The sequence below is a fragment of the Pelobates fuscus genome, chromosome 4, assembly GCF_036172605.1.
Source record: "Pelobates fuscus isolate aPelFus1 chromosome 4, aPelFus1.pri, whole genome shotgun sequence".
Lineage (NCBI taxonomy): Eukaryota > Metazoa > Chordata > Amphibia > Anura > Pelobatidae > Pelobates > Pelobates fuscus.
In genome coordinates, this window is record NC_086320.1 from 231,947,746 (window position 1) to 231,973,613 (window position 25,868).

General features: G+C 37.9%; 1 protein-coding gene across 8 annotated transcripts in view; it reads right to left on the reverse strand.

Annotated features, from left to right (window-relative positions):
* CTNND2 (catenin delta 2) overlaps nt 1–25,868 on the reverse strand; it is a 1,082,982-nt gene that overhangs the window by 121,005 nt on the left and 936,109 nt on the right. For all 8 annotated transcript variants that reach the window (XM_063451948.1, XM_063451945.1, XM_063451947.1 and 5 more), the window contains one exon: nt 14,738–14,888. In XM_063451948.1, the coding sequence (XP_063308018.1) occupies nt 14,738–14,888 (151 nt within the window). The remainder of the gene's footprint in view (nt 1–14,737; nt 14,889–25,868) is intronic.

Sequence of the window (25,868 nt, forward strand, 5' to 3'; positions counted from 1 at the left end):
CACTTCCTTCTTGATATTTTTCATCATCCTTTAAGATTTGTGCAGGGCCCTCATCATCTACTATTCCTGTATGTAAAGCATGTTTTGTTAGAATTGATTGTTAGTCTTTTATTTGCATCATGTTGGTGCTACAGAACGAATTGTAATTGTAAGACTGTAAATCCCTCCTGTGCTTCAAGTAAAAAAAAACAGAATTTTAGTACATGTGCTCTGAGCCAGTGAAATGGTCCAATCAAATCCTTCTCTATGGCCCTATGGGAAGCATTTGATTGGACAATGAGAGGGCACCGGTTTTGTCAGAGGGGGTGTGAAATCCAGTGAGCAGAACTTCCTGCCTATTTTTAAGGTTTATAAGGGGGTACCTAATTGCTAATGCCTATTAAGGCATTGTAAATGTAAATATATATATATATATATATATATATATATATATATATATATATATATATTTAAAGGGACTTCTTGGGTTGAAGACTAGGGAAGAGTCTGACTGAAGAGGGCAGGCTGTTACATAGGAATGGAGTTGCCTTAAAGAAGTACTGTAAACAAGCAGTAGCAGTATAGGTGCAGGCAGTGGACACCAGTGGGAGACACTAGTGGGAGCACATAAGAAGGGATGTATCTATGAATTAGTGTAAAAATGTAATGGTTGAAGAGTTGCTGAGTGCTTTGTAGGTAATAATTAATATATTGTTATCAAATTCTATCAAGCACATTAAGCCAATGTAACAACTGTAACAAGAGACAAAAGATATATTTGAGCCAAAATACTGCTTCCAGTTGGTAGTAAATTTGGTAGAGGGGGTGTTTTCATGTCACAATTAATGTCTATCTATAACATATAATTATATACAAATTGAATAATTATTTAAATGTTTAATCTGAAATGCAATATGTTATTTAACTGTACACAAACAAATGCTAGACACCTCATAGTTATTATAAAACAGATATTCATAGGTACGATAAATAATATGCCAACCAGGATTGCTAATTTCCAGCAGAACTATAAAGTATAATGCCAGTGAGCATAGTGTAGTTTTATAACAGTGTTACCATGAGTGTTCCAATCTCTAAGGATGTATCTACATTTCTCTAGTACACATTGTTCATTAAATGATGTTTCCATCATGGCTGAAGAGTAAAATGCAGCACAATTCATAGTCATCTGCAAAGCTTGAAATATGAAAGCTGATGCTTCAATTATATTCTTTGACTAGTATATTAGCAAAAAAGTAAATGCTGATCATTTTGTAGCAGAATACTATTGGAAACGTGTTCTTGTATGCTTGCGAAGGACATCTATGATATAGTCGGAAAAATACATTTATTACTTTTTTTTTTTTTTTTTAACAAAGATTTTGGTTTTCATTTGTGCAGGTTAGCATTAGTCCATGGAGAAATTGTTTTAAAACTTTTCACTAACTTTTCACTTTTCACATAAAATTCACTTCAGTCTGTGAGGATGATATTTGTGCAACCCCTAAAACTGAAAAATATTTTAGATTGTGATTTCTGACCTTAAAGGAAAACTCCAAACCCCTAATGCACTTCAGCTTACTCAGATGTTGTAGGGGCTCACAGAGTGTCTCCGCTAGTTTACCTTCCAAAAGTGCCAATATTAAAAGAAATAATCACTTTTATAAAACGGAGTTTCCCTATCTTGGCAGTCGGTCAGACAGCTGGGAGGGTGGTCTTCCTAAATTCTTTGATGCTACAGGATGCTACAAAATGATACAGGATTCAATGCTTTGCTATGAGAAGCTCTAATGGTGCCAGGCAACAACTGATGTGCTTGCACTCTGCCTCCCAATGATTCTATATAAGAAGCATTGGATTGGCTTCGAGATTGTCAGTAGTAGACCCGCAGTGAGAGATTAGAGTTAAGAGACTATTTTATAAAATGGGGAGAATAGGGAATAGTAAAGTTGTAAATAAAACCATATTTATTTATAGCACAATAGTGTTCTTTCAGCATAACACAATTATTTCCAGCCATCGATTTTTTTTAGGGTACCAAAATAAGTGATCTTTTCAGCTGTAGGAGTAGATTTCAGAAAATCTTCCATACTTTACAGAAAAAAAATACTTTTTGGTTCAGTGACCATATGAATATTCTAACAATAAAGTTAGCACAAAATTCTGGAGAAAAAAAAAAAAAAATATATATATATATATATTATGGGTAATATAAAGCGTGATCTTCTAACAATATTATGATTTATTGTATAATTTTACCATAGGGAAGGAGAAAGGAAACATTTTTATTTTCCTCCAAAGAAAATGTCATCCTATATTTTGTAGTCAGGACATATATTGCAAATGTTTTCTCTCCTGTCTGCAAAAACACACGAGTGGCAAAAAATATTTTTGCCTACATTTGAGTGATTTAGCAAACTGAGAGATAAAAAAAATGAAGAAAAAAAAAAAAAAGGAAAATACAATACCTGAAAATGTCAGAATTAGTGATTCCATTATGGCATACCCATAGTTCAGGATTTAGATTTCCAATGTGGATACTAACAAACCTAGACCGTTGGTGTCCCATGAGGACTTGGTCAGGAATCACTACTCTAGATAATACATATTTTTGGCTAAGGCAAAGATTACAAACCATGTAGCCATATCAATTCATATCTGCAATGGCACTGTGATAGGCTGCAAGTGGTCAGCTGACACTGCCAATCACATCTGCCCATTGATGCTGAGGTCAATGCTTCTTCAGTGGCCCATGCAGCACAGAGGGCATGAGTTACTTTTTAGTGCTGAATGGAAGGCCAGCACCAGGGGACTCCAAACACTACAACCACTTAAAGGAGATGATGCAATTATGGTGTCCTTTTAAGAACCAAAAGACTCACTTTTAGTTTTTACTTCACCCAATTTAGTTCAAGGTTCATCACTACATTAAAATAAATAAGTAAATAAATAAATAATAACAATTTAGTATTTGCACACCCAAATACAATATACAGATAATACATACTATAAACTTGTTTGGCGTGTTGCCCTTGTGTATATCTGACATATTGGCTTGCAAAAGCTGCGTATCTAGTATGTGCAGCTACTGAAGACTTTCACTCCTTCCCAAGCACTTCCCAACCAAATACTTTCGGTGTTTGTTTAATCATAGACTTCTTAATAAGCTGTATAAGGAATAACATTCAAGAATTCATTGGGAAGAACAGTGTTATTATCAATAATCAGCATGGTTTTATGAAACATAGGTCATGTCAAACTAACCTAATTGCATTCTACAAAGAAGTACGTAGAAGTATAGATCAGGGTGTTGCAGTGGATGTGAACTACTTGGATTTTGGAAAGGTGTTTGATGCAGTTAAAAACAGAAGGAGGTGCAGTGCCTGGAATGCCCTTGGAGTGTGTATATATAACTATAAAAAGGAGGAGAAATAGGAAACTGATAGTGAAGTACGTAAATAATACAATAAGGTGAGGGTAAATAAAATTATATGCACTCATGGGAGCTTAGGTGCAGCTCCAAATTGGCGCCTGGACAGAATAATCCCCGCCTGAGGATATGGTGGATGAAGCTACTCTTGTAGATATGTAGGAGAAATCAGATATATAGTGCAATATGCCAGACTCAATAACAAAATATATAGCTATAAAAGATGTGCACTCACGTGTACTAGAGCCTATAGAGTGGCTCCACGGGTATGGCGTGAAGTGGTATGATCCCCACTCTAGGATATAAGTGCTGGTGGTCTCTCTCTGATTATTTAAGTAAAAGAGAAAAAACACACAATAGTGTAGACTGTAAAAAGTGAGTAATAAAATGAAATAGATAAAAACTACTCACATTTGATAGAGCAAATAGGGATTGCTCTGTCTAATAGGCTTAGTTGGTATTATATATACAACAAAATATGTGCACAATATGGAGGTAAGTAAATATAGCAGCTCTAAAACACCTATAAAGTGGTATCCCCTACACCACTTAAAAACACTTAATCATACATACATATAAAAGGTGGAGCTTTAAAATTGAAATCCAGCGGATGTTCTGCAAAATAAAATCAGTACAGAAAATAGTGCAATATGTCTTTAAAACACTATAATAAAAGGAGTGAAAGAATAATTAAACTCACAAGCCTGGAGTCATACCCTCGTATGACTCGAGTGGCATAATCCTCTAGACCATTTGGGGGTTGTCCAAACCCTTCTTTCCCAGCGTACTTAGCGGTTTTTCTTATATCCCTTGACTGGCTCCCAAATACAGAAACGCCAGGTGTAAAAGGATCCTTTAAAAGTAATTTTATTTCTCCAAAAATAAAAACAGAATGTAAAAATCAATATGCTGGTGCCAGATATTTCTAGATAGACTCAATAGTCCAAAGTAGTAGTTCAAAATACAAAACGCGTTTCGCCTTGTTAAAAGGCTTCCTCAGTTGGCTGTTGTCATTAGGTGGCATTATCCCCACCAAGGATATGGAGTACAGGAATCCAGCAGCAAACAGGTCCAATAAAAAGTACTTTTATTGATAAAAAAAAACAATAACAGATAAAAAAAATAGGGTAAAAGAACTATATAAAACAATACTTAAATACACTTAACGCGTTTCACCATACAATGGCTTTCTCAAAAGTGTTTACAGAAGGAAGGAGGAGAGCTGCTTAAATATGGGAGGGCAATTCAAAAATAACTGCTGTGTGACATCATAGGTCAGATGATCCAAATGAATTAACCAGATTTTTTTAGAAAAAGATAAAAGAGCAAAGTATATACTTCCAAGGAGTAATATTATATATATACTGACTGGGCACTGGGCACTAAAATGGCAGATGAAATTTAACGTAGAGAAATGCAAAGTTATGCACTTCGGGGTTAAGAATGCACAAGCAACTTACACACTAAATGGTAGTGAATTAGGGATAACCACACACGAGAAGGGTTTGGGAATTGTTAGAGACAACAAATTAGGCAGCAATATGCAATGTCAATCTGCAGTTGCTAAAGCCAGTAAGGTTTTGTCATGTATAAATAGGGGCATAAATTCTCGGGATGAAAATATAATTTTGCCTCTTTATATATCGCTGGTAAGACCACACCTTAAATATGCTGTGCAATTTTGGGTGCCTGTTCCAAATAAAGATATCATGGCACTAGAAAAAGTCCAGAGACGAGCTACAAAATTGATAAAAGGAATGGAGCATTTTAGTTATGAAGAAAGGTTAAAAAAAATTATATCATAGGTGCCCCACCCTTCAGTGGGAAGTGTTCAATTCTATTGTTGATTTACTGTTTGTCATATATGTTATGATGTTGGCTCCTAATGTTATGCATCATGAATGTACTACTGTTGTTTTTACCCGTACACCCTTTTACCCCACCCCACCGCACTAGGCAGGTACAAACTCACGACGTAATCCCCATAGGGGAAGATTCGGAGTATCAGGAAAGAATAGCACAACACCAGGAGAGGCTAGGTGACGTGAGACAAGCTAAGACAGGGCAAGCGAGCAGCAAAACAAGACTCAAAGATTGGGAGATAGACGTATTAGTCTTCTCAAACACAAATCCCCGATATAAAACTATATAATATGAAAATATATTGTCATAATGTAAAAGGACTGAACACACCGGTGAAGAGGTACTGTCTCACAAGAGACCTGCGCAGAGAACACCCTGATGTGGTGTGTTTGCAGGAAACCCACCTCAAAAAGTCGATCACCCTAGCACAGGCACAATACACAGCGCAGTTCCATAGCACCTCTACATCCAAAACTAAAGGGGTCTCCATTCTCATTAGCAAGTATGTGTCCTTCAAACTGATATACGAATCGAGGGACGATACATTATACTGGTATGCGAAATCAATAATCTGGAACACACGATAGTCAATCTATACGCACCAAACACGAACCAGAGGAATTTCTTACACAAAATAATTACACTGCTTCAACCAGTCCAGAGGGGCGTTACAATCATATGCGGGGATCTAAACCACATACTTGACCCTCAATGGGACACCACGGTACAGCCAAACACCCCCAGATAAGCTACTCTAAAGAGGGAATGCAAACCCCTAGCACGACTGCTTAGGGAACACGACGTCTACGACGCATGGAGAGTTCTGCACCCTGGAGAGAGGGATTATATCTTTTTCTCTCAGGTGCACAACTCATACTCGCGGATAGATGGGTTCTATTTAAAAGGCTCATTCCTAAACCAACTCACAGCATGCTCCATAGATAATATAACGTCGTCGGATCACGCACCGACCACGCTAGAACTACGGGATGCATACGATTACAAACACCGCAGCCCGTGGAGACTTAATGAGTCACTGCTATCAGACCCCCAATTCTGCAACAAACTAAAAGATGACATGGGCCACTATTTCGCCACAAACCAAACACCTGACATTTCCCCGGAAACGCTATGGCAGGCTCAAAAACCGGTAGTCAGAGGAGTTCTTTTAGGGAAAGCCAGTGCACTAAAACAGGCAACCTTAAATAAGAGGAAAGGTTGCCTATCAACCCTGTACAACCTAAATAGACAGAACCAACTGAAACCGACCCCGCAACTTAAAGGACAAATCAGAGTAGCAATGGAAGAAATTAAAATGCACGACTTAGTGAAGGTGGGATTTGCTATGCGGAAGCTTAAGGCAACACACTACACCCAGGGAAATAGAGCGAGCAAACTGCTGGCAAGGAGATTATCTCACAGAAACGCACAAAAAAATCACATTTATTATAAATTCGAAAGGGGAAAAAAGGGTTACGCCCAAGGACATCAGTGATGTCTTTGCTGAATATTACGAGACACTGTACAATCTAGGTAAGGACCCGACTACCCCCCAACCGTCACAAACGACCATAGAACAATACTTAGAGGGAGTAACTTTGCCTTGTCTAGACGAGGCACAGATAGGGAGCCTACAAGCCTCCATTACGGAGGAAGAAGTCCTACAAGCCATTGCACACCTCCCAAACGGGAAAGCGCCAGGACCCGACGGGCTCACCAATACATACTATAAACAATTTGCAGCTATACTTGCACCGCACCTAGCTAATCTATTTAACTCTACCACCCACAAAGCAGAAGCACCGGCAGATATGTTAGGGGCACACATAATAACGCTACCCAAACCAGGGAAACCACCCACATGTAGCCAAAATTTCATGCCAATTTCGCTACTCAACACAGACACGAAATGATATGCTAAAATTCAGGCAACTAGACTAAAACATATCATTCCCACATTGATACACGATGACCAGGTGGGCTTTACCACTGGTAGGCAGGGATCGGTCAATACAATGAAAGTGTTAGACCTCATGCACAGCCTACGCAGGGGACAGGTAGAGGGCGTTCTGCTCTCACTGGATGCAGAAAAGGCCTTTGATCGCCTTAACTGGCCTTTTCTGGAGGCAGTACTCCAGAAATACAAATTCCCCAGGCAATTCATAAACGCAGTGAGAGCATTATATTCACGTCCCACAGCGAAGGTCCTTAAAGCGGGGTTTGTATCCAAACAGATCACGATAACAAATGGATCTAGGCAGGGATGTCCCTTATCCCCGCTACTGTACATTTTAGCATTAGAACCGCTGGCTGCATCCATCCGAGCAGAATCATCCATTCATGGCATCACCCTAGGCGACAGAGAGTATAAGCTTAACCTCTTTGCCAATGATATTCTGGTCACATTAACACAACCCCTGATATCCTTGCCAAACCTGATGACGCACATACATACATATGGAGCGGTTTCCTACTACAAACTAAACGTAACTAAGACGCAAGCATTTTGGATGCACATAGCAGAAGATCTCATGACCAGAGTAACCACGGCGTTCTCCCTGGACTGGAGACACGATTACCTGAAATTCCTGGGCCTTAAACTTACAAAAAAAACATCCAAACTATTTCACCACATTTACGCTCATTTACTTAGGGAATTCACAGACTCCATGCAGGCATGGAAGGGGAAATTCCTATCGTGGACTGGCCGCATAGCAGCGGTAAAAATGACGCTTATTCCCAAAATCCAATACCTTTTCCGTACGCTACAAATACCTATCCCGAAACAATATCTTAAAAACATGCAACACGCCATTAACACCTTCATATTGGTTAGGGAAAAAAGCTAGAGTAGCAGCGGGAATCCTACAACAAAGGGTGCAGAAAGGAGGACTGGGCCTCCCGAACCTGACAGCTTACTACAGGGCAGCATTTCTTCACAACATAGCACAAATAAACCATCCCACCAAAGCCCCACAGTGGGTAGCTATAGAATCACATTGGGCTCCCAAAAGGGATCTAAGAGCAATCCTGTGGCAGGAAAAATGCCCCAGATGTACGCAGGACAAACTCTTGCCCAGCACCCAGACCCTACTACAAGTATGGAACGCAATGAGAAATAAGATGGTGACAAAGCAGTCACTTCCCCTAGCCACACCGCAACAAACAATAGGGCTGGAAATCCCAACCTTTCAGTGGGAGACATGGGTAAGGGGGGGGGGGGGATACGACATATGTATCAAGTTATAGATAGGGGGCGCCTGAAAACACTCCCAGAAATACGGACGGAGTACACACTACCTACCAATACCACGTTCTCATACTTACAACTAAAATCTGTTGTGGCAGACGGGAAAGATACAGAGGACACGATGAACATGACTAGGTTCGAACAACACTGTGTGGGCACTACAAACCTTAGAAAAACTCTCTCATGGGGATATCAGGAGCTAGTCAGGTCCCAATCACACTCACTACACAGGATAAAAACGGCATGGCATCTAGAGTTGAGGCTAACAATTCCAGATGACACATGGGATGCCGCATACTCAGCACACAAGGGGCTTACAGCATGCAATACGCAACTGGAACTACAATGTAAAAGAATGTACCGTTGGTATCTAGTGCCGAATAGACTACACAAGATGTGGCCCAACACTAGTAACAAATGTTGGAGGTGTGGGAGTGAGGCGGGAACGATGTTACACATTTGGTGGTCGTGCACCATACTTGATACATTCTGGAAGGAGGTAGACCAACTACTACGCAAAGTATTGCCATCTCCACGGTTAGACAACCCACAAAATTGCGTCTTATTCATGTTGCCGAGTGGTACACCGAATCACATCAAGACGATAATATACCACACCATTGTATCAGCAAACTTGCTGATATCTAGACTGTGGAAAACAAAGGCACCTCCCTCTGTGGAGGGTCTGATAAAACAGATAGAACAAAATTGGGAGTATGAACTTATGGCGATGACGCAATTCGGAACACGAACACATTCACAAGGCACACGAAACATGGGTTGCATGTATCAAGCCCAAGGTTACAGAACTGGGGGCCACTAATATGATTACCGGATAGAGGGTACATCACTTGACAAGAGATACTGCGAGTAGTATCGACAGAAACCACCAGGTGTGAGGGCTCACACCCATTTAGCATGGAACATACCATAGAGCGAGGTGTGGGAATAGAATTGTGTACTCCATGCTCCTAGATAAAGGCAAGGGAAACCACTAACACCACACATCCATAAATGAACACCCAATGCAACCAGGTAAAATGCGCTTATGTGATATTCTGTAAAATGCTGTAAAAAACTGGATTCCGGGCACTGAAGACCCCCAGTCGGCAGTAAACCGTGTAGACAAATGTTAAAAGTACCCAGCTGTATATGTATAATTGTGACTATCTGTAACCTGTCTTTTCCCCTACCCATTCACCCTTTTATTTCTGTACCCCAACCTTCCCCAACATTAATTGCCTCTGAAAAAAGTAAATAAACTTTACATTACAAAAAAATAAAATAAAATAAGAAACATTATTATAATAACTAATGTCCTTGTGATGTCATTAATGCTTTCACTGCATAATTCTGACAAAACACATGTTTGTGTAGTACTATGTTATCTAAGCATAAAGTCCCCAATGCAAATTTATTTGGAAAATCATATTGTCTGCATAATTTGGAACATTCAGTATTTATGATGTGAGGTACTATCAATACAAAGAGCTGTAGAATATTAGATGTGAATAAGTTTGGCATTTGTAAATGAAGTTATATATAAGCAAGGTAAATTTAATCTTTATTCCTGCAGTGCATAAAATATTAAATAGAACTCATATTCAAATGCTTTCTTGGCATAGTACAGAAGAAAACTACTCTTAATATATGCTTCCATGTCTTATTTTATCCTCTCTGTACAGATGTTTCTATCTCAGTTCGATTTTTTACATGGCCAACCTGGCAATCCATATGTTTGCATATATAAGTAGGTGTTTTTTGCTTGCTGTATGACATATTTTAAAAGAGTGTTTCCAACAACTAAACAAAAATATCAGTTTAATAACAATGATAGGAAAAAACAAAAGATAGAACATTATGTTTCAGATGAAGGTTAGAGGCTAACATAAGGGTTTTATTCATTAACTTTACTTTGGATTATTGTTGAAGTAAGTTGAAGTACAAGCTGCAGCAAAGGATCAAAAGGTAAAAACAAACGTTAGTCAGGATAAAAAGTGAGGCTGTAGAAGATTTAATACGTATTTGACTGCATAAAAATCTTTTTTAAAACTGGAGATGGTTTGTATGCATTTTTTCAACAAATGAATATAAAAGGAACCTTGTATTTCCATGTAGTGCTGGACTACCTGTCTGGCCCACAAGGAAGCCCTATAGAAGCAACACCGTAAGTGCCTCAGGGTACTAGCCTGGTCATTGCGCAACATCATCCTGTCTTGGTTTCCATAATTTTTCTTTATTTTGACACAGCAAATCTTCCCTAAGTTCAGTGTTTGTTGTTACAATATCTATAATTATATATGTATAAATATATATTTTTTTCTTTCAAAATTTCCATACATACATATTACGTGATATTATCATAACTATTACTTGCGTGCACATGCTTGTGGCAAGTGGGTGGGGAGGAGACAGGAGTCGGGGAGGAAGCAGAAGCCAGGGAGTACCAGGTAAAATGGAGCCCTGTGGACATGCATACTCACAGGCTCACTGGGACTTATAAGAGAAGGCTGGCATACCCTAGCAGAGCATACCTGCCACCTGCCACTTCAGTAAGTGCAGTGCAGCTAACATAATTTGTCAATCTAACAGCCAGGGATATTCACCTGAATTACCTCTAAAATTTAGGTAATTTTAGATTTATAAAATTGTTAATTTCTCATAGAAATAGGCACTTGTATAAAGTTCAATTAAGATGGGATACATCTCACAGACTATGCACTTCAGCAAGCATGTGTGTAGAGGTGACCTTTAAAATACTTAGATTTGATTTAGTATTAATTCAAGGATCAGTCTAAAAAAACACAATGTAGTGGGTTTAGTGCCAATAAGCCCTGGCTAAGTGGAACTGTTTGCAAGCAGTTTAACCAAAACCAGGGGTGCAAAAGGTGCCCACTGCCTGACCCCCTCTTCACCTACTCTTACTGTGGAAATTTTACTTCATCTTTTAAAGCCATTAATTGACTAAACACAGCAGATGGAGACAGGAAAGTGGAAAGATAGGAAACCTCACCTCGCCTATATTAGTCTTATCCCTCAGCCAGGGCCGGATTAACATAGGGGCTGATGGAGCTGCAGATCCAGGCCCAGGCCCATGGAATAGGCCCATTTAAAACAAAAAAGAATAATATTAACTTTTTTTTTTTGCCACCTGACTGGAATTTTACTGGCACAGCCGGTATTTGAGGCTGCCTGGCCATGCCGGTATTGCAGTAATACCGGCAATACAAATGCAGGTATTTTTCTCAGTATACACAAAGATTACTCTGGAATACCAGCACCAGCCAGTAGGGGTCACTGTGTGTGGAGAGAGGCAGGGATAGGAAGTTACAGCATATCCCTGCCTCACTCTACTAATCACTGATCCGCTACACAGCACATAAAGTGCAGACAGTAGCTCTACAGCTCAGGTAAGTGAGGGATGGTGGGAAAGGCAGCAGGGAAACATGGGGACACTGAGACACTAGGAGACACATGGGGGCACAGACACTAGGTGACACTGGGAGACCTGGGGACACAGATACTTGGGGACACTGGAAAACATGGGGACACTGAGACACTACGGGACACTTTGAGACATTGGGATGCTAAGACACATGGGGACGCTGGGAGACATAGGGACATTGGGAGACACTGAGACATTGGGACACGGAGACGCTAGGGACACAGTGTCCCCATGTCTCCCAGTCCCCCAGCCAGTGTCCCTAGTGGCTCAGTGTCCCCATGGCTCCCAGTTCCCCCTAGTCTCCCAGTGTCTGTGTCCCCATGACTCCCAGTGTCCCCATGTCTCCCAGCCAGTGTCCTCATTGTCCCCATGTCTCCCAGTGTCCCCAAGTATCCCAGTGTCTGTGTCCCTATGTCTCTCAGTGTCCCCAAATGTCTGTGTCTCCATGTCTCCCAGTGTCCCCATGTCTATGTCCACAAGTGTCCCCATGTCTCCCAGCATCCCCAAGTGTCTGTCTCCCAGCCAGTGTCTCTAGTCTGCTAGTGTCCCCTAGTGTCCCAGTGTCCCCTAGTCACCCACTGTCTGTGTTCCCATGTCTCTCAGTGTCCCTAGTGTCTTAATTTCCCCAAATGTTTCAGTGTCCCCATGTTGCCCAGTGCCTGTGTCCCCATGTCTCTGTGTCCCTAGTGTCTCATTGATCCCATTTCTCCCAGTGTCCCCAAATGTCTAAGTGCACCCATGTCTCCCAGTGTCTTCATGATTCCCTTGTATACCCATGTCTGTATTCACAAGTGCCGCCATGTCTCCCAGTGTCCCCAAGTGTCTCAGTGCCCCCATGTCTCCCAGTGTTCCCGGGTCTCACTGTGAAATAGGGACACTGAGACACTGGGAGACTAGGGGACTGGGCGACATGGGGACACTGACACTGTGATACACAGGGACACTGAGACACTGGGTGACTTTCGAGACTGGGAGACACTGGGAGCAATTCATCTATACAGCAGAATCAAACTGTGAGTAGTTTGTTGGTGATTTTACAGAATTTTCTCTTATGTCACTCCTTGTGATTTACATCATGTGATGTCAAGCATAACTAATTAATTATACAAATGATTAAGTCTGGTATTTTTTTCCAAGAAAGGTGGCAACCCTAACTACTCTTCACATACTCTTGCTTAAAGGAACACTATAGGGTCAGGAACACAATCATGTATTTCTGACCCTATTACGTAAAAACTACCATCTAGCCTCACTGGCCCCCTCTTGCCTCCCTAAATATAGTAACATCTTACTTGTATTCTGTAATCTGTAGCTGCTGGCTCTGCCTCTGAACTGACTCTGTCTGCTGACATCATCAGAAGTGGTGGTCTGAGCAAATTACAATGCTTCCCCGTAGGATTGGCTGAGACTGGCAACTAGGCAGATCAGGAGCAGAGCCAGCACAAGTCAAACATAGCACTGGCCAATCAGCATCTCCTCATAAAGATACATTGAATCAATGCATCTCTATGAGGAAAGTTCAGTGTCTGCATGCAGAGGGTGGAGACACTGAATGGCAGTGCTGCACACTAGGCAGTACTGCCCCAGGAAGCACCTCCAGCAGCCATCTAAGGAGTGGTCAGTGGAGTTATTTTCTCTGAAAAGACAGTGTTTACTGCAAAAAGCCTGAAGCAAATAATTCTACTTACCAGAACAAATACAATAAGCTGTAGTTGTTCTGGAGACTATAGTGTCCCTTTAAGTTTTGAAGGCTTGGATGTATGGCAACAAAACTTGTGTGGACTGGCTGACAATAAAATAAGTTTAGGTAATGCTGACTTTGGTTTCTCTAACACTGTGGCATGTCCTCTTTCTTCTACACTCACTACATACACCTTTACTCTGTCCCAGACTATATACCAGGAACTTCTGCCTGCTAGTAAGACGATAAGGAGACAAGTGAACATGTGAGTGCTAGGGGACAGTCCTTAGAAAGCGTGGAGTAGGCGCATCATTTGATGCATTTATGTCAAACTCAGGGTGCATCCTGCATAGTATGCCCTTAGCTGGACAGCATGCATGATTGGCATGCAGCCTGACATGCATTCATGCCAGGCTGACCTTGCAATTCTTTGGACAGACATGCCCCCTTTTTGGGCATGTTCACCCCGTTTGGCAGGTCTGGTCATGTGATTCGCGTCAGTGGCACACCCTTTTACCCTGCCCTTTGACTTCCTGCTTCACTGGACACTGCTGTTAGGGGTTATGGGTTTACTTGAAAGATGAAAGCATGAATTAGAGAGAGATTAGTATAGAGTATGTGTTTTCATATAGCTGCATCCTTTGAGTTTCCCTCCAACACCATCTCCATCAGATAGATGACGCTTGGGAGGTATGGTTGTTTAAGTTATTGTTGGTTGATAAGATTATGTAATTAGGCCCATCATAATTGTCAGCTCCAGACCCACTGGGCTCTTAATCTGGCCCTACCCTCAGCTCATGGAGTGCATCCAGGAAAGAACAAATGATTTATTCCAGTGGATGCTTGTATTTTATATTAATTTGAATCCCAACATACCTTGACCTTCTGGTTATTATAAGATTCTGAGGCCATTTTTCCCAGCTGGCTATTTCACCAATTTTTAACAAATCTGAATCAATTCAGTAATTTTTGGTATCAGTTGGTGCACAAGTAATAACAAATACATCTTACTTAGTAAGCATTATTCTATCATCACAATTATAAATACAAAATAATAAACTCAATGACAAAGTAAATACAGTAACTCACCTATTAGTTCTTTATTTCTGACATCTAAGGCCATATTTCTTAATGCAGTTGCAACAGCACATACCACTCTGTCATTATCTATTCGAAGGAGCTCCACAAGGATAGGTAGACCTTTCTCTTTACGTACAGCAGCACGGATATATATGGACCACTGCAATAGATTAAATTGGTAGAGGCAAGTCACATCTAACCTTAAATGTGAATTATCCATCAAAAACATATTCTAAAGATATATATATATATATATATATATATATATATATATATATATATACACACACAAACTGAACTCTAAAAAAACACAAGTAATATTATGGCGCTGGATCAATTAATAATAATAAATATGTAATAAGCAGCACTATATACAGTGAAAAAGCTCAATCACGTGTACTATACAAAACCAAAAAAGTAAAGTGCCCTGTGCCTTTAAAAACAAAAATGAATTTAGGCAAGTGGGGATACTATGTGCAATATTATATAACAAAAAAAAGTGACTAAGTGCTTTTGTTCAGAAACCACACTTTAAATGTATATAAATATTTTGCAAAGGTATTTTCCTACTTTGGAAAATACCTTTAACCCCTTAAGGACGGAGGACGGTTCAGGACCGTCATCGGCATTTTTGCGTTGCCGACCGGTGACGGTCCTGAACCGTCCTAACCGTCCAATGTACTTACCCGATCGCCGTCGTTCCCCCGGCGGCGATCGGCGGTGCTCCCGGTGTGGGGAGACTGCCTGCAGCCCAGACAGTCTCCCCATGGCGGTTTAGGACCCCTGTGGCCATGTGATCGGCCAACAGGGCGACTACATGGTCACAATAGGTGTCCAAGTATCTGCCTGCAAGGGGACTGTCTGTGCTGACAGGCAGTCTCCCTGCCAGTGTAAAATCTGAAAAAAAATTAAAGTGAAAGTTAATTAAAAAAAATTATTATTATATATGTGTATATATATGATATATAGACATATATTATACCTATATAATATATGTCTATATATCATATATATAATGTCATGCTAAGTGTATTTTTATATTAATATGTACATATATTAATATAAAAATACACTTATAATTAAATTATATTGTATATATATATTATTATAAAATACGAATAATAAGTAATTTAAATTAAATAAAAACAATTCAAAATAATAAAAATAAAAAAAAATTATATATCTATACGAAATTTTATTCTAACTGTATTTTGATATTAATATATATATATATTTATATCAAAATACACTTAGAATGAAATTGTATATATATCTATGTATATATATATAAATAAAAAGAATGCGAACTATTCATATGTCCATATACAAAATTACATAAATAATTATATAAATATACACGTAGACTTCAAATATATAAATATGCATATATATTTAAATTCTACGTGCGTATTTATGTAATATTTTTACATAATTAAGTTATTTTATTGATTGCAATTTAAGGGACCTGCCTGCCAACCCAGGCCGAAAGTCCAGAGAATTTAATTTGCTATCACTGTATTTTACCCTGTAACGTTCTACGACACCCTAAAACCTGTACATGGGGGGTACTGTTTTACTCGGGAGACTTCGCTGAACACAAATATTAGTGATTCAAAACAGTAAAACATATCACAGCGATGATATTGTCAGTGAAAGTGACTTTTTTTGCATTTTTCACACACAAACAGCACTTTTACTGATGATATAATTGTTGTGATACATTTTCCAGTTTTGAAACACTAATATTTGTGTTCAGCAAAGTCTCCTGAGTAGAACAGGACCCCCCATGTACAGGTTTTATAGCGTTTTTGAAAGTTACAGGGTCAAATATATGGGTCAAATATTTTTACATTGAAAACGACCAGGTTGGTTACGTTGCCTTTGAGAGCGTATGGTAGCCCAGGAATGAGAATTACCCCCATGATGGCATACCATTTGCAAAAGAAGACAACCCAAGGTATTGCAAATGGGGTATGTCCAGTCTTTTTTAGTAACCACTTAGTCACAAACACTGGCCAAAATTAGCGTTCAATTTAGTTTTTTACTTTTTTCGCACACAAACAAATATGAACGCTAACTTTGGCCAGTGTTTGCGACTAAGTGGCTACTAAAAAAGTCTGGACATACCCCATATTGAATACCCTGGGTTGTCTACTTTTAAAAAAATATGTACATGTGGGGTGTTATTTAGCGATTTATGACAGATAATAGTGTTACAATGTCACTATTGATACATTCTAAAAATGTATGTTTTGAAACCGCAATATCCTACTTGTACTTATAGCCCTATAACATGCAAAAAAATAGCAAAAAGCATGTAAACACTGGGTATTTTTAAACTCAGGACAAAATTTTGAATCTATTTAGCAGTTTTTTTCCATTCGCTTTTGTAGATGAGTAAAAGATTTTTCACATAAAAGTAAAAAAACGTGTATTTTTTTCAATTTTTCATCATATTTTTTAATTTTTTTAAAATTAAATTACATGAGATTATATAAATAATGGTATGTAAAGAAAGCCCCTTTTGTCCTAAAAAAACAATTTATAATTTGTATGGGAACAGTAAATGAGAGAGCGGAAAATTGCAGCTAAACACAAACACCACAAAAGTGTAAAAAGATGCCTGGTCGCAAATGTACAACATCGCAAAAACAGTCCGGTCCTTAAGGGGTTAACTTGTATCGGCAATCCAATAAATCTAAAAAAAAGGGGGAAATACACAATCATAGGACAGTATGTTTAAATATAGCTTCCAGTTTGCATATATTGCACAAGATGCAATCAAAGTTAAGAGCAGACTAAATTGCTCTACCCTTGTGAGTGTTTTCGTTCATATTTTATATATTTAAACATGATTGTGTATTTCCCCCTTTTTTTTTTATTTATTGGATTGCTGATACAAGTTAAAGGTATTTTCCAAAGTAGGAAAGCGAAGTACCATTTTTTTATTGTAAATTGCACTATCTTTGCAAAATATTTATATACATTTATAAGTGTGGTTTTTGCACAAAAGCACTTAGTCACTTTTTTTGTTATATAATATTGCACAAACTGAACTCTGGCAATCTACCTCTAAATATCTTTAAACAGAAATGACTACCTTGTGCTTACCGGCATTATGTATAATAATAATAATAATAATAATAATAATAATAATAATAATAATAATAATAATAATAATAATAATAATAATAAAAATAAAAAAAATAGAATACTCTCTGGGATTTCCAAAACATATATTAAATCAAGCGATCACCATTTTGAACCTGCTGTGTTCCTGGGATCCAGAAAGGTAAAAACATTGATGGCTTGATTTCATTTTTTTGGAAAGGTTTTGGAAATCCCTGACAGTTCTTGCATTTCTTTATATATATATTCATTTCAAAACCATCAATCTGGGTCCATATATTATCCATCACTCTGGGTCTTTTCTTCAATTCTTCTCTTTATCTTTATTCCAACAAAATGGCAGTGTCATATATATATATATATATATATATATATATATACACACACACACATACATATATATATATATATATATATATATATATATATAAATATATATATAAATATATATATAGTAATATCAATATACATCTATAAATCAATTAAATATACCCAAAGGAGGGCAGACTATATTTGGCCTTGGAGGCTACTACAACCAAATAACCCAATTTAAGACCAAACAAGCACAACCCATGTTTTTTTCTAAATTTTATATTATGTGCTTTACACCATTGCTCCAAGAACTAAAACACAATAAACGTAAAATCAAATTCTCACTTAAAAAATTGTAGCTTTAGACAGCTCTGCGCTGAATGTTTCAGCTGGTTCAATACGATTTCATATGGCAAATTTCTACAATATAACTATATTTACAGTGTGGCGGAACCAACCTCGCCACTGAGAACTGGAGAAGCCTGGTTGCTAGCCTCCTGCCCAGTGATTATGGTCCCTGGGAGATATTGCCCTTTAAGGGACTGAATTGGGGCTTATGGACTGCTACCATAATGTACTGAACCTTTAAGAACTACTTTTGGGCAGGTGGATTGTATTATACTGTCCTTAGCTCTTTAAATACTTTGGGGACAGATTGGTACTTTTGTATATGGCATTTTGGACACATTCGAAGCTGTCGAAGCTGTCGAAGCTGTCGAAGAGGTCGAAGAGGTCGAAGCGGTCGAAGCGGTCGAAGCTGTCGAAGTTACCGAAGTTGTCGAAGTTGTCGAAGTGGCCGGTATCGGACAAAGGACCACGTGGCGGCGACCATTTTAACTTCGAACACTGCCGACCCTTAACATCAACTCCACTTCAACACTTCGACTAAAGTCGAAGTACAGGCACACTTCGAATGGGACTTAGCCGTTTTTATGCCAAGAATTGACCGACCGCACAGCCCAAATCCATGGAACGGTTTTGGGCAAGAAAATGTGCTTGCGGTCGGTCATAAAAGGACTTCCGTGTAACTTTTTATTTACTGAAGGGATTGGTATGATTTTTGAGAGTGTTTATGTTTAAAGTATGCTGAGTCCGAATATGTGATTTTTATGTGAATGTGATGTATGGTTTTGAAGTTACAGATATTGTGTAAAAGTTATGTTTTAAACTGTATAATAAGTGGATTATCTCTCAGGCTAAGGGGATGTGTGGGTTGTACCATATCTCGGATTGGTTCTTTTATGCCTCCCCCTGGGTGTGGCCTGTATGTGTGAGTTGGAAATAAAAGCCAGGCTGGATGAGCCAGTCCAGAGTTCCTGTTTTACCCTCAAAGTGATGTGTTGTCTCATTATTGGGGGGAAGGATTTATTGCACGCTGTTCCAGTTGACTGCTAGGAGTACAAGCCTATTCGTATGGTTCCTATTCAATGGTCTACAGCATTCATATGCTTGGGAGAATTTAAAAGGTTTCTCGGATTCGGTGATTGTGGTGTCTGCCAGAGTGCTTGGAGTCCTCAGGAAGCACTAGGAGCATCCTTTAACGGAGGTACCCAGTCGGGGTGCCAGGCGATCCGTTACATACAGTATGTGGCAATAGATTAAAAAAACAGCAATTTTACATTTTCTACTTCCAATTTGGGGTTCTGTACGTTCAAAAAATATTATTTCTATAAATTTACTATATTTTTGTTATCTTTGACAAGCAATTAGCATACATTTTAGTTGTTTGCTGTTTCAAATAACTTTCACACCTTACTTTCAATGACACAAGGATACAGAGACAGTGAGTACCTTAACTGTTTATTATTTTACTTAAAAAATCATTATGATTTGGACATAATGTTCCATGTTATTGTATTGCTGGGAAACAAAACTTTGAAAAAAGCATAAAATAAAATATAACTGAATAAAAATACTTCATATCAATTCTCATAGAACATTTGGGACAACTAAAATGTCAGAAATTTCAGCTTTGTAGTGTCAGTATTATTTAGCATTATATACTTTTTTCCTGTTGTACACATATAAATATACAGGCTTTGCTTGTCTTTATGACTGACATATTTTAAAAGCTGCAAGAATGTTTTTTTTCACCCTAGGGGAATTTCATTCATTGCTGGGAGGACAGTTTCATGTAACGATGCCTTGTTTATTTGACATAGTTCAACAAAATTGTCAATTTAGGTAAATTGTGTTCATTAATAGGAAGTCATGTAGTTCGCTAACAGTCAGACTTGTATTAAACGGCAGTAAACCATCTTTCCATGCTAAAATAGCTTATATATATTTTTTTAAAGGGCAAGAAAACTACATAATGTGAAGTGAAAGATAATATTTAAAATTATCCCTCGTCACAAGTTTATTAAATGCACACAAATCTCAACATTTGATAAAACTAAATTCTCAAGCTTTTACATACATGGAAACACAACTTACTTGCTAGCTGTCTTAGCCAGATATTTTTTTTATTTTATTTTATCGTTAGTGGAATGACTTTTTTCAGGAGAGTGTTGGTGAAATATATAAATGTTTAGGAATAATAAGGAATAATAATGGATGTCATAATGTTTCTTTTATTATGTATTTTCATTTGGATTCCATGCATGGAAGGTCTAAGGTTTAATAAATAAAATATGCTAACATTTCTGTGATTCTTCCTGACCTTTTTGTTTCCTTGTTCCCACCAAGACATGACAGTGGAAGTGATGTTATTTAGAGTGGGCTTCAGACTCATTACTTTCCGAAATTCAAGTGAATTCAAGTGAGAGACCGCACATCAATAAGACACCGCACATCAATAAGATCCACTTAACCTCTATGTTTAACTTTAGGTATGCAATGGTATTAAAATGTGTTTATTTCTTTTCTATTAGAATTGCTAATTTTATTTTAGTCCTGAGACTCTTATTATGTATTTATAATGCAATTATGCCTTTGTGTATCCCCTTAGCAGCATCATAAAAACAATTAACTTGCTAATGAATGGAACATCAACCATCGATGTCAATGTAAGCCATTTGTTTAGAATTGTACTCTATACTTTTTTTTCTGATTATATTATATAATTTTCCCACATTTTGCATATGTTTGTAAAGTTGTAGTAAACAAATGAATGGAAGAGGGGTTCTTTGCAAAGCACAGAAACATTTTTAGATTTATGTATGTAGAAATTGGAAGTGGTAGTAATTTGTTACTATTTTAGTTAATGTGTTTATTAATCATTTTGTCTTTAGTGTTTATATTTAAGTAATTTACATGTTACTACATTATATTTCAAAGATGAAAAGATATTAATTGGATCTAATAGCCTATTTAGTTTGTTTTTAATGGTAATATATTTTCTATAGTATACATTTTCTAAAGTTAGCTTGGCAACCTTTTTTTCAATTGTAATATAGGCCTCAACTTAATATCGTTAGATACATTTTCCAAATGATATAATATTTTTGGATAAGCTTTCCAAATGATTTAATATTATGACAATTAACTATTATTATAATTATAATTTTATAATATTTTGAAAAATGCATTCACATAGACTCTTGTCCTTTGGAAAATATGTCTGTTGACCTACGTAAGACAGCACTGCTACACCAAAGCAGGTATAGCAGAGGTGCCTGGGGCTCGAGAATGTAACTTGCCTATACAAAATAATGGGTACACTATAGATGACGCAGGTACTAAAATTTGACTTAAAGGTTAAGAGCCACTGTTCTGGGATATGTCAAGAAACATTGCAGAACTGGCCAAGGACTGTGGCATTTTCATTTAAACTGTTAAAGAGAATACCATGAATGTGGACTAGTCCTGGTTTGTCAAACTGACTAGAGTGCTGATATCCAATACATCTAATAGATTTGACTAATTGGAAATGACAAAACATGTATTCCAATTCTTACAGATTTTGGGTGCATTAACAAGTGATGTATTTGAGTCTTTTTAAAATTGTTAAGGTTTTAGGTTGGCATCTGGATCCAGAATGTCACATGAAAGTAATATAATTCTTAGCCAATTTTATAATGTATTTGCAGTAAAGTATTTAATAATCAATACTATATATATAGGAGCAAAAACCAAAAAGGTTATGGTGGGCAAAAATTTAAAACTCCTTCCACCTGAAGTCTGTGAATAGTTAATACAATGTTAAACAAGAATCTGCACATCAGTCAAGCCATACGACTTGCTTTTCCCATATGAGGCAAAAATATGATTCTTTGAAATACTAATTTGCATATGCCCACCCATAATCTTTTGCAGTAGTAACATCACTGCAGATTTGTGATTTCTGTGGGAAAAGCAAGTCTTATGGCTTGACTGGTGTGCAAATTTTTGTTTAACATTGTGTTAACTATCCACAGACTTCAGCTGGAAGGGGTTTTCAATCAAAAAATCTTCCCCACCATAACCTTTTTGGTTTTTGCTTCCCAAGCACTACCAAGCCTCAATAGCAAACCAGTAACCAACTTAATGCTGATGATTTGCATTAACAATGAAACAGCTGTCCATGAGTGGTTCACTGGCTTTGCATCTTTTCCTAAGTTGTGTTTCAAAGCTGTTGTATACAGCATTCACAAACCATGTTTAAAATGGAATGAGGCAAAAATGAGATTCTTTGTTAAACTAATTTGCATATGCCCACCCAGAATCTATTGCAGTAGTAACATCACTGCAGATTTGTGATTTCTGTGGGAAAAGCAAGTCTTATGACTTGACTGATGTTCAGATTTTTTTTTAACATTGTATTATATATATATATATATATATATATATATATATATATATATATATATATATCAGTTCTGGATGTCTTGACACTTTACATGAGGACATCCAGCATCTTTAAAATTCCCCACACATTGGGTTCCCCCATGGCCATGACGTTGCAGGAGCAGGAGCCCAAACCAGCCTCGTGGGACCTCAGTGCTGGAATCAGCTAAGTGAAAAGCATGGCGTGGGGAGGGGGGGATGGTGTTAGGAATACAGTTTTGTATACCTAACACGATAGTGTCCCTTTAAAATATATAATGTCAGTAATGCTTACGGTTTTCTTTCCAAACACTTAAATTAGAAACTTAGTTTTGCAGACAATCTCTGTACATGCCCCAGAGCCATCATATAAATGTAACACAATTCTAGATAACAGATTAATATATCATGAGAAAGAAAACTAACAGAAGCTAGAAATAGAACATGGAATGTTCTAGAGAAATTTGCAGACAGATGCATTATTATATTTATTTGGATACAAACTATACCATATGATTTTTCTTACTATATATTACATACAGTATTCTGTATTTTACATTGTGTAAGATAAGATGTAAGGTGTGATATATATTAGATAATTTTACAATTATATTTGTTGTTCTGTATATTTAGAATTCTGTGCATTATGTGCCTTGAGTTTGAGTTATGGTTAATGACAGCTTATAGTGATCATTTATAGGAATTGACAAGGGAGATTGTCTGGTGGAAAAAAACAAGATACTTTTTTCTCATATGATCATTTTATCTGCCATAACTGTAAAAATCCCAGAGTCTCTTATGATATTATTTATTTTAGCATTGATGAGATAAGGACATACATATCTGATCATTTATTTGCATGTTCAATTCATCCTGACTCTATCTTCCTCATGATCTCTTGCATACCTAACCACAGGGAAATATAGTTCAAGTGGTGAATGTGACTTCCGATGAAATATGTGTATAACTGGTTCATATAACTAAAATTTTAGGTACTTATAAAATTCTGTGATTTACTGTAAATCTCAAGAGGGAACAAATACACTAAACACATTAGGCTATTAATACTATTATCCCTTGTAACTGTAGAGAGCACGTCTTGCCTGCCTAGAGGGAAATATCACATTGACAATGCTCCACAGGCTTAGAATGCTACCCTCTCTAACAACAGTGTGCCATTTCTGTAGCCCTGTATATATTTGAGCCCCTACATGCATGGTCCATTCCATGGTGGAATGATATGGAATAAGGTGATAGGAATATAATATAGATTAAGGAGGAATATTGCATAAATCCAGTTGGTTAACAAGGAATAAGAAATCACAAATTATTCAAAGGTGGCAACTCAGCCGGTTTTGGGAGGGGTTTTCTTTCATAAAAAAAAATTCTAAAAAGCCCTATTGAAGCTGGTTGATTATTTCCTGGCTGACTGTGCTAGTATTCAAGGAATATTACTTAACATTCAATCAGTATCAAGAGTCCCATATGTGTTTTTCAATATGATTTAAGAAATTAGGGGCTTAAAAAATGCTAACAAACTATTAATAGTGTACCATTTTTGTGAGCTCCTATACGCATGCTGATGGACTTAATTAGGCAGAACCACTTGACCAGTGCAACACAATGTCGTCTGTAAGTTTGGCCTTTAAATTAAAGAGCTACTAATTGGGGCTGCTGCATTTACCTCAGTTTTAGGCATAATTTAAAGGGACTCTCCAGTGCCAGGATAACAAACCCGTTTTCCTGGCACTGCAGAATCCTGCATTGCCCCTCTCACTCACACCCCTCTTCCCATGTTGCTGAAGGGATTAAAACCCTTTCAGTGACTTACCTGAATCCAGCGCCGATGTCCCTTGGTGCTGGGTCAGGCTCCGCCCACGCTCCTCCCACGCCGTCAGTCGGCGGGGGAGACCTAATGCGCATGCGCAGCAATGCGTGCATTAGACCTCCCCATAGGAAAGCATTATTCAATGTGATGTAGATTAATTTAGAAATAAACAAATATGTTTAAATGTCTACATCAAATGCTTTCCTATGGTGATTCCGTCGACGCTGGAGGTCCTCATACATAGCGTGAGGACGTCCAGCGCTGTTTAAAACACGTTTCGTGCTTTAAGAAGCTGATAGACAGCCAGTAGAGGAAGACTTAACCCTGCAAGGTAATTATTGCAGTTTATAAAAACTGCAATAATTACACTTGCAGGGTTAAGGGTGATGGGAGTTGGAACCCATACCACTCCAATGGGCACAAGTGGTATGGGTGCCTGGAGTGTCCCTTTAAGTGTTATATTAAAGGGACACTATAGTGTTAAGTAAACAAAACTGTATTCCTAACACTATCATGTCCCACTATGCCCCCCCCCCCCCCACATCATGAAAAGTTTAAAAACCAAAAAACATATTTTTCACTTAACTGATTCCAGCACTGCGGTCCCACGGGCTCCTACTCCCGCAACATCACAGTGACGTGGGGACCCAATGCGTGTTGAAACAATTGATTTAATGATTTCCTATGGGGAATTTAAAAGATGCTGTATGTCCTCATGTAAAGTGCAAAGACTGTAGAAATCGAGGAAGCGCCGCTAGTGTCTGTCTGGAAGACAGCCACTAGAGGCAGTCTTTACCTTGCAATGTAAACAACTGCAGTTTCTCTCAAACTGTAACATTTAACATTGCAGAGTTAAGGAGACAAGGACATGGCACCCAAACCACTTCAATGAGATTAAGTGGTTTGGGTGTCTTACTTCAGCTAATTTAATTTATTTATCTATCTCACCATGAAACGGTTAAATCAATCTTGCCATTTAATACAAGCAGTTACTATATATATATATATATATATAACATCTAACAAGACTTTTGACAGTGTCACCAGCACGTAAAACAGTTTATTCTTGTTATACTTACTGTTGTCAGGTTTACTTTTCAAAGTAAAAAAAAAAACGACTCAAAT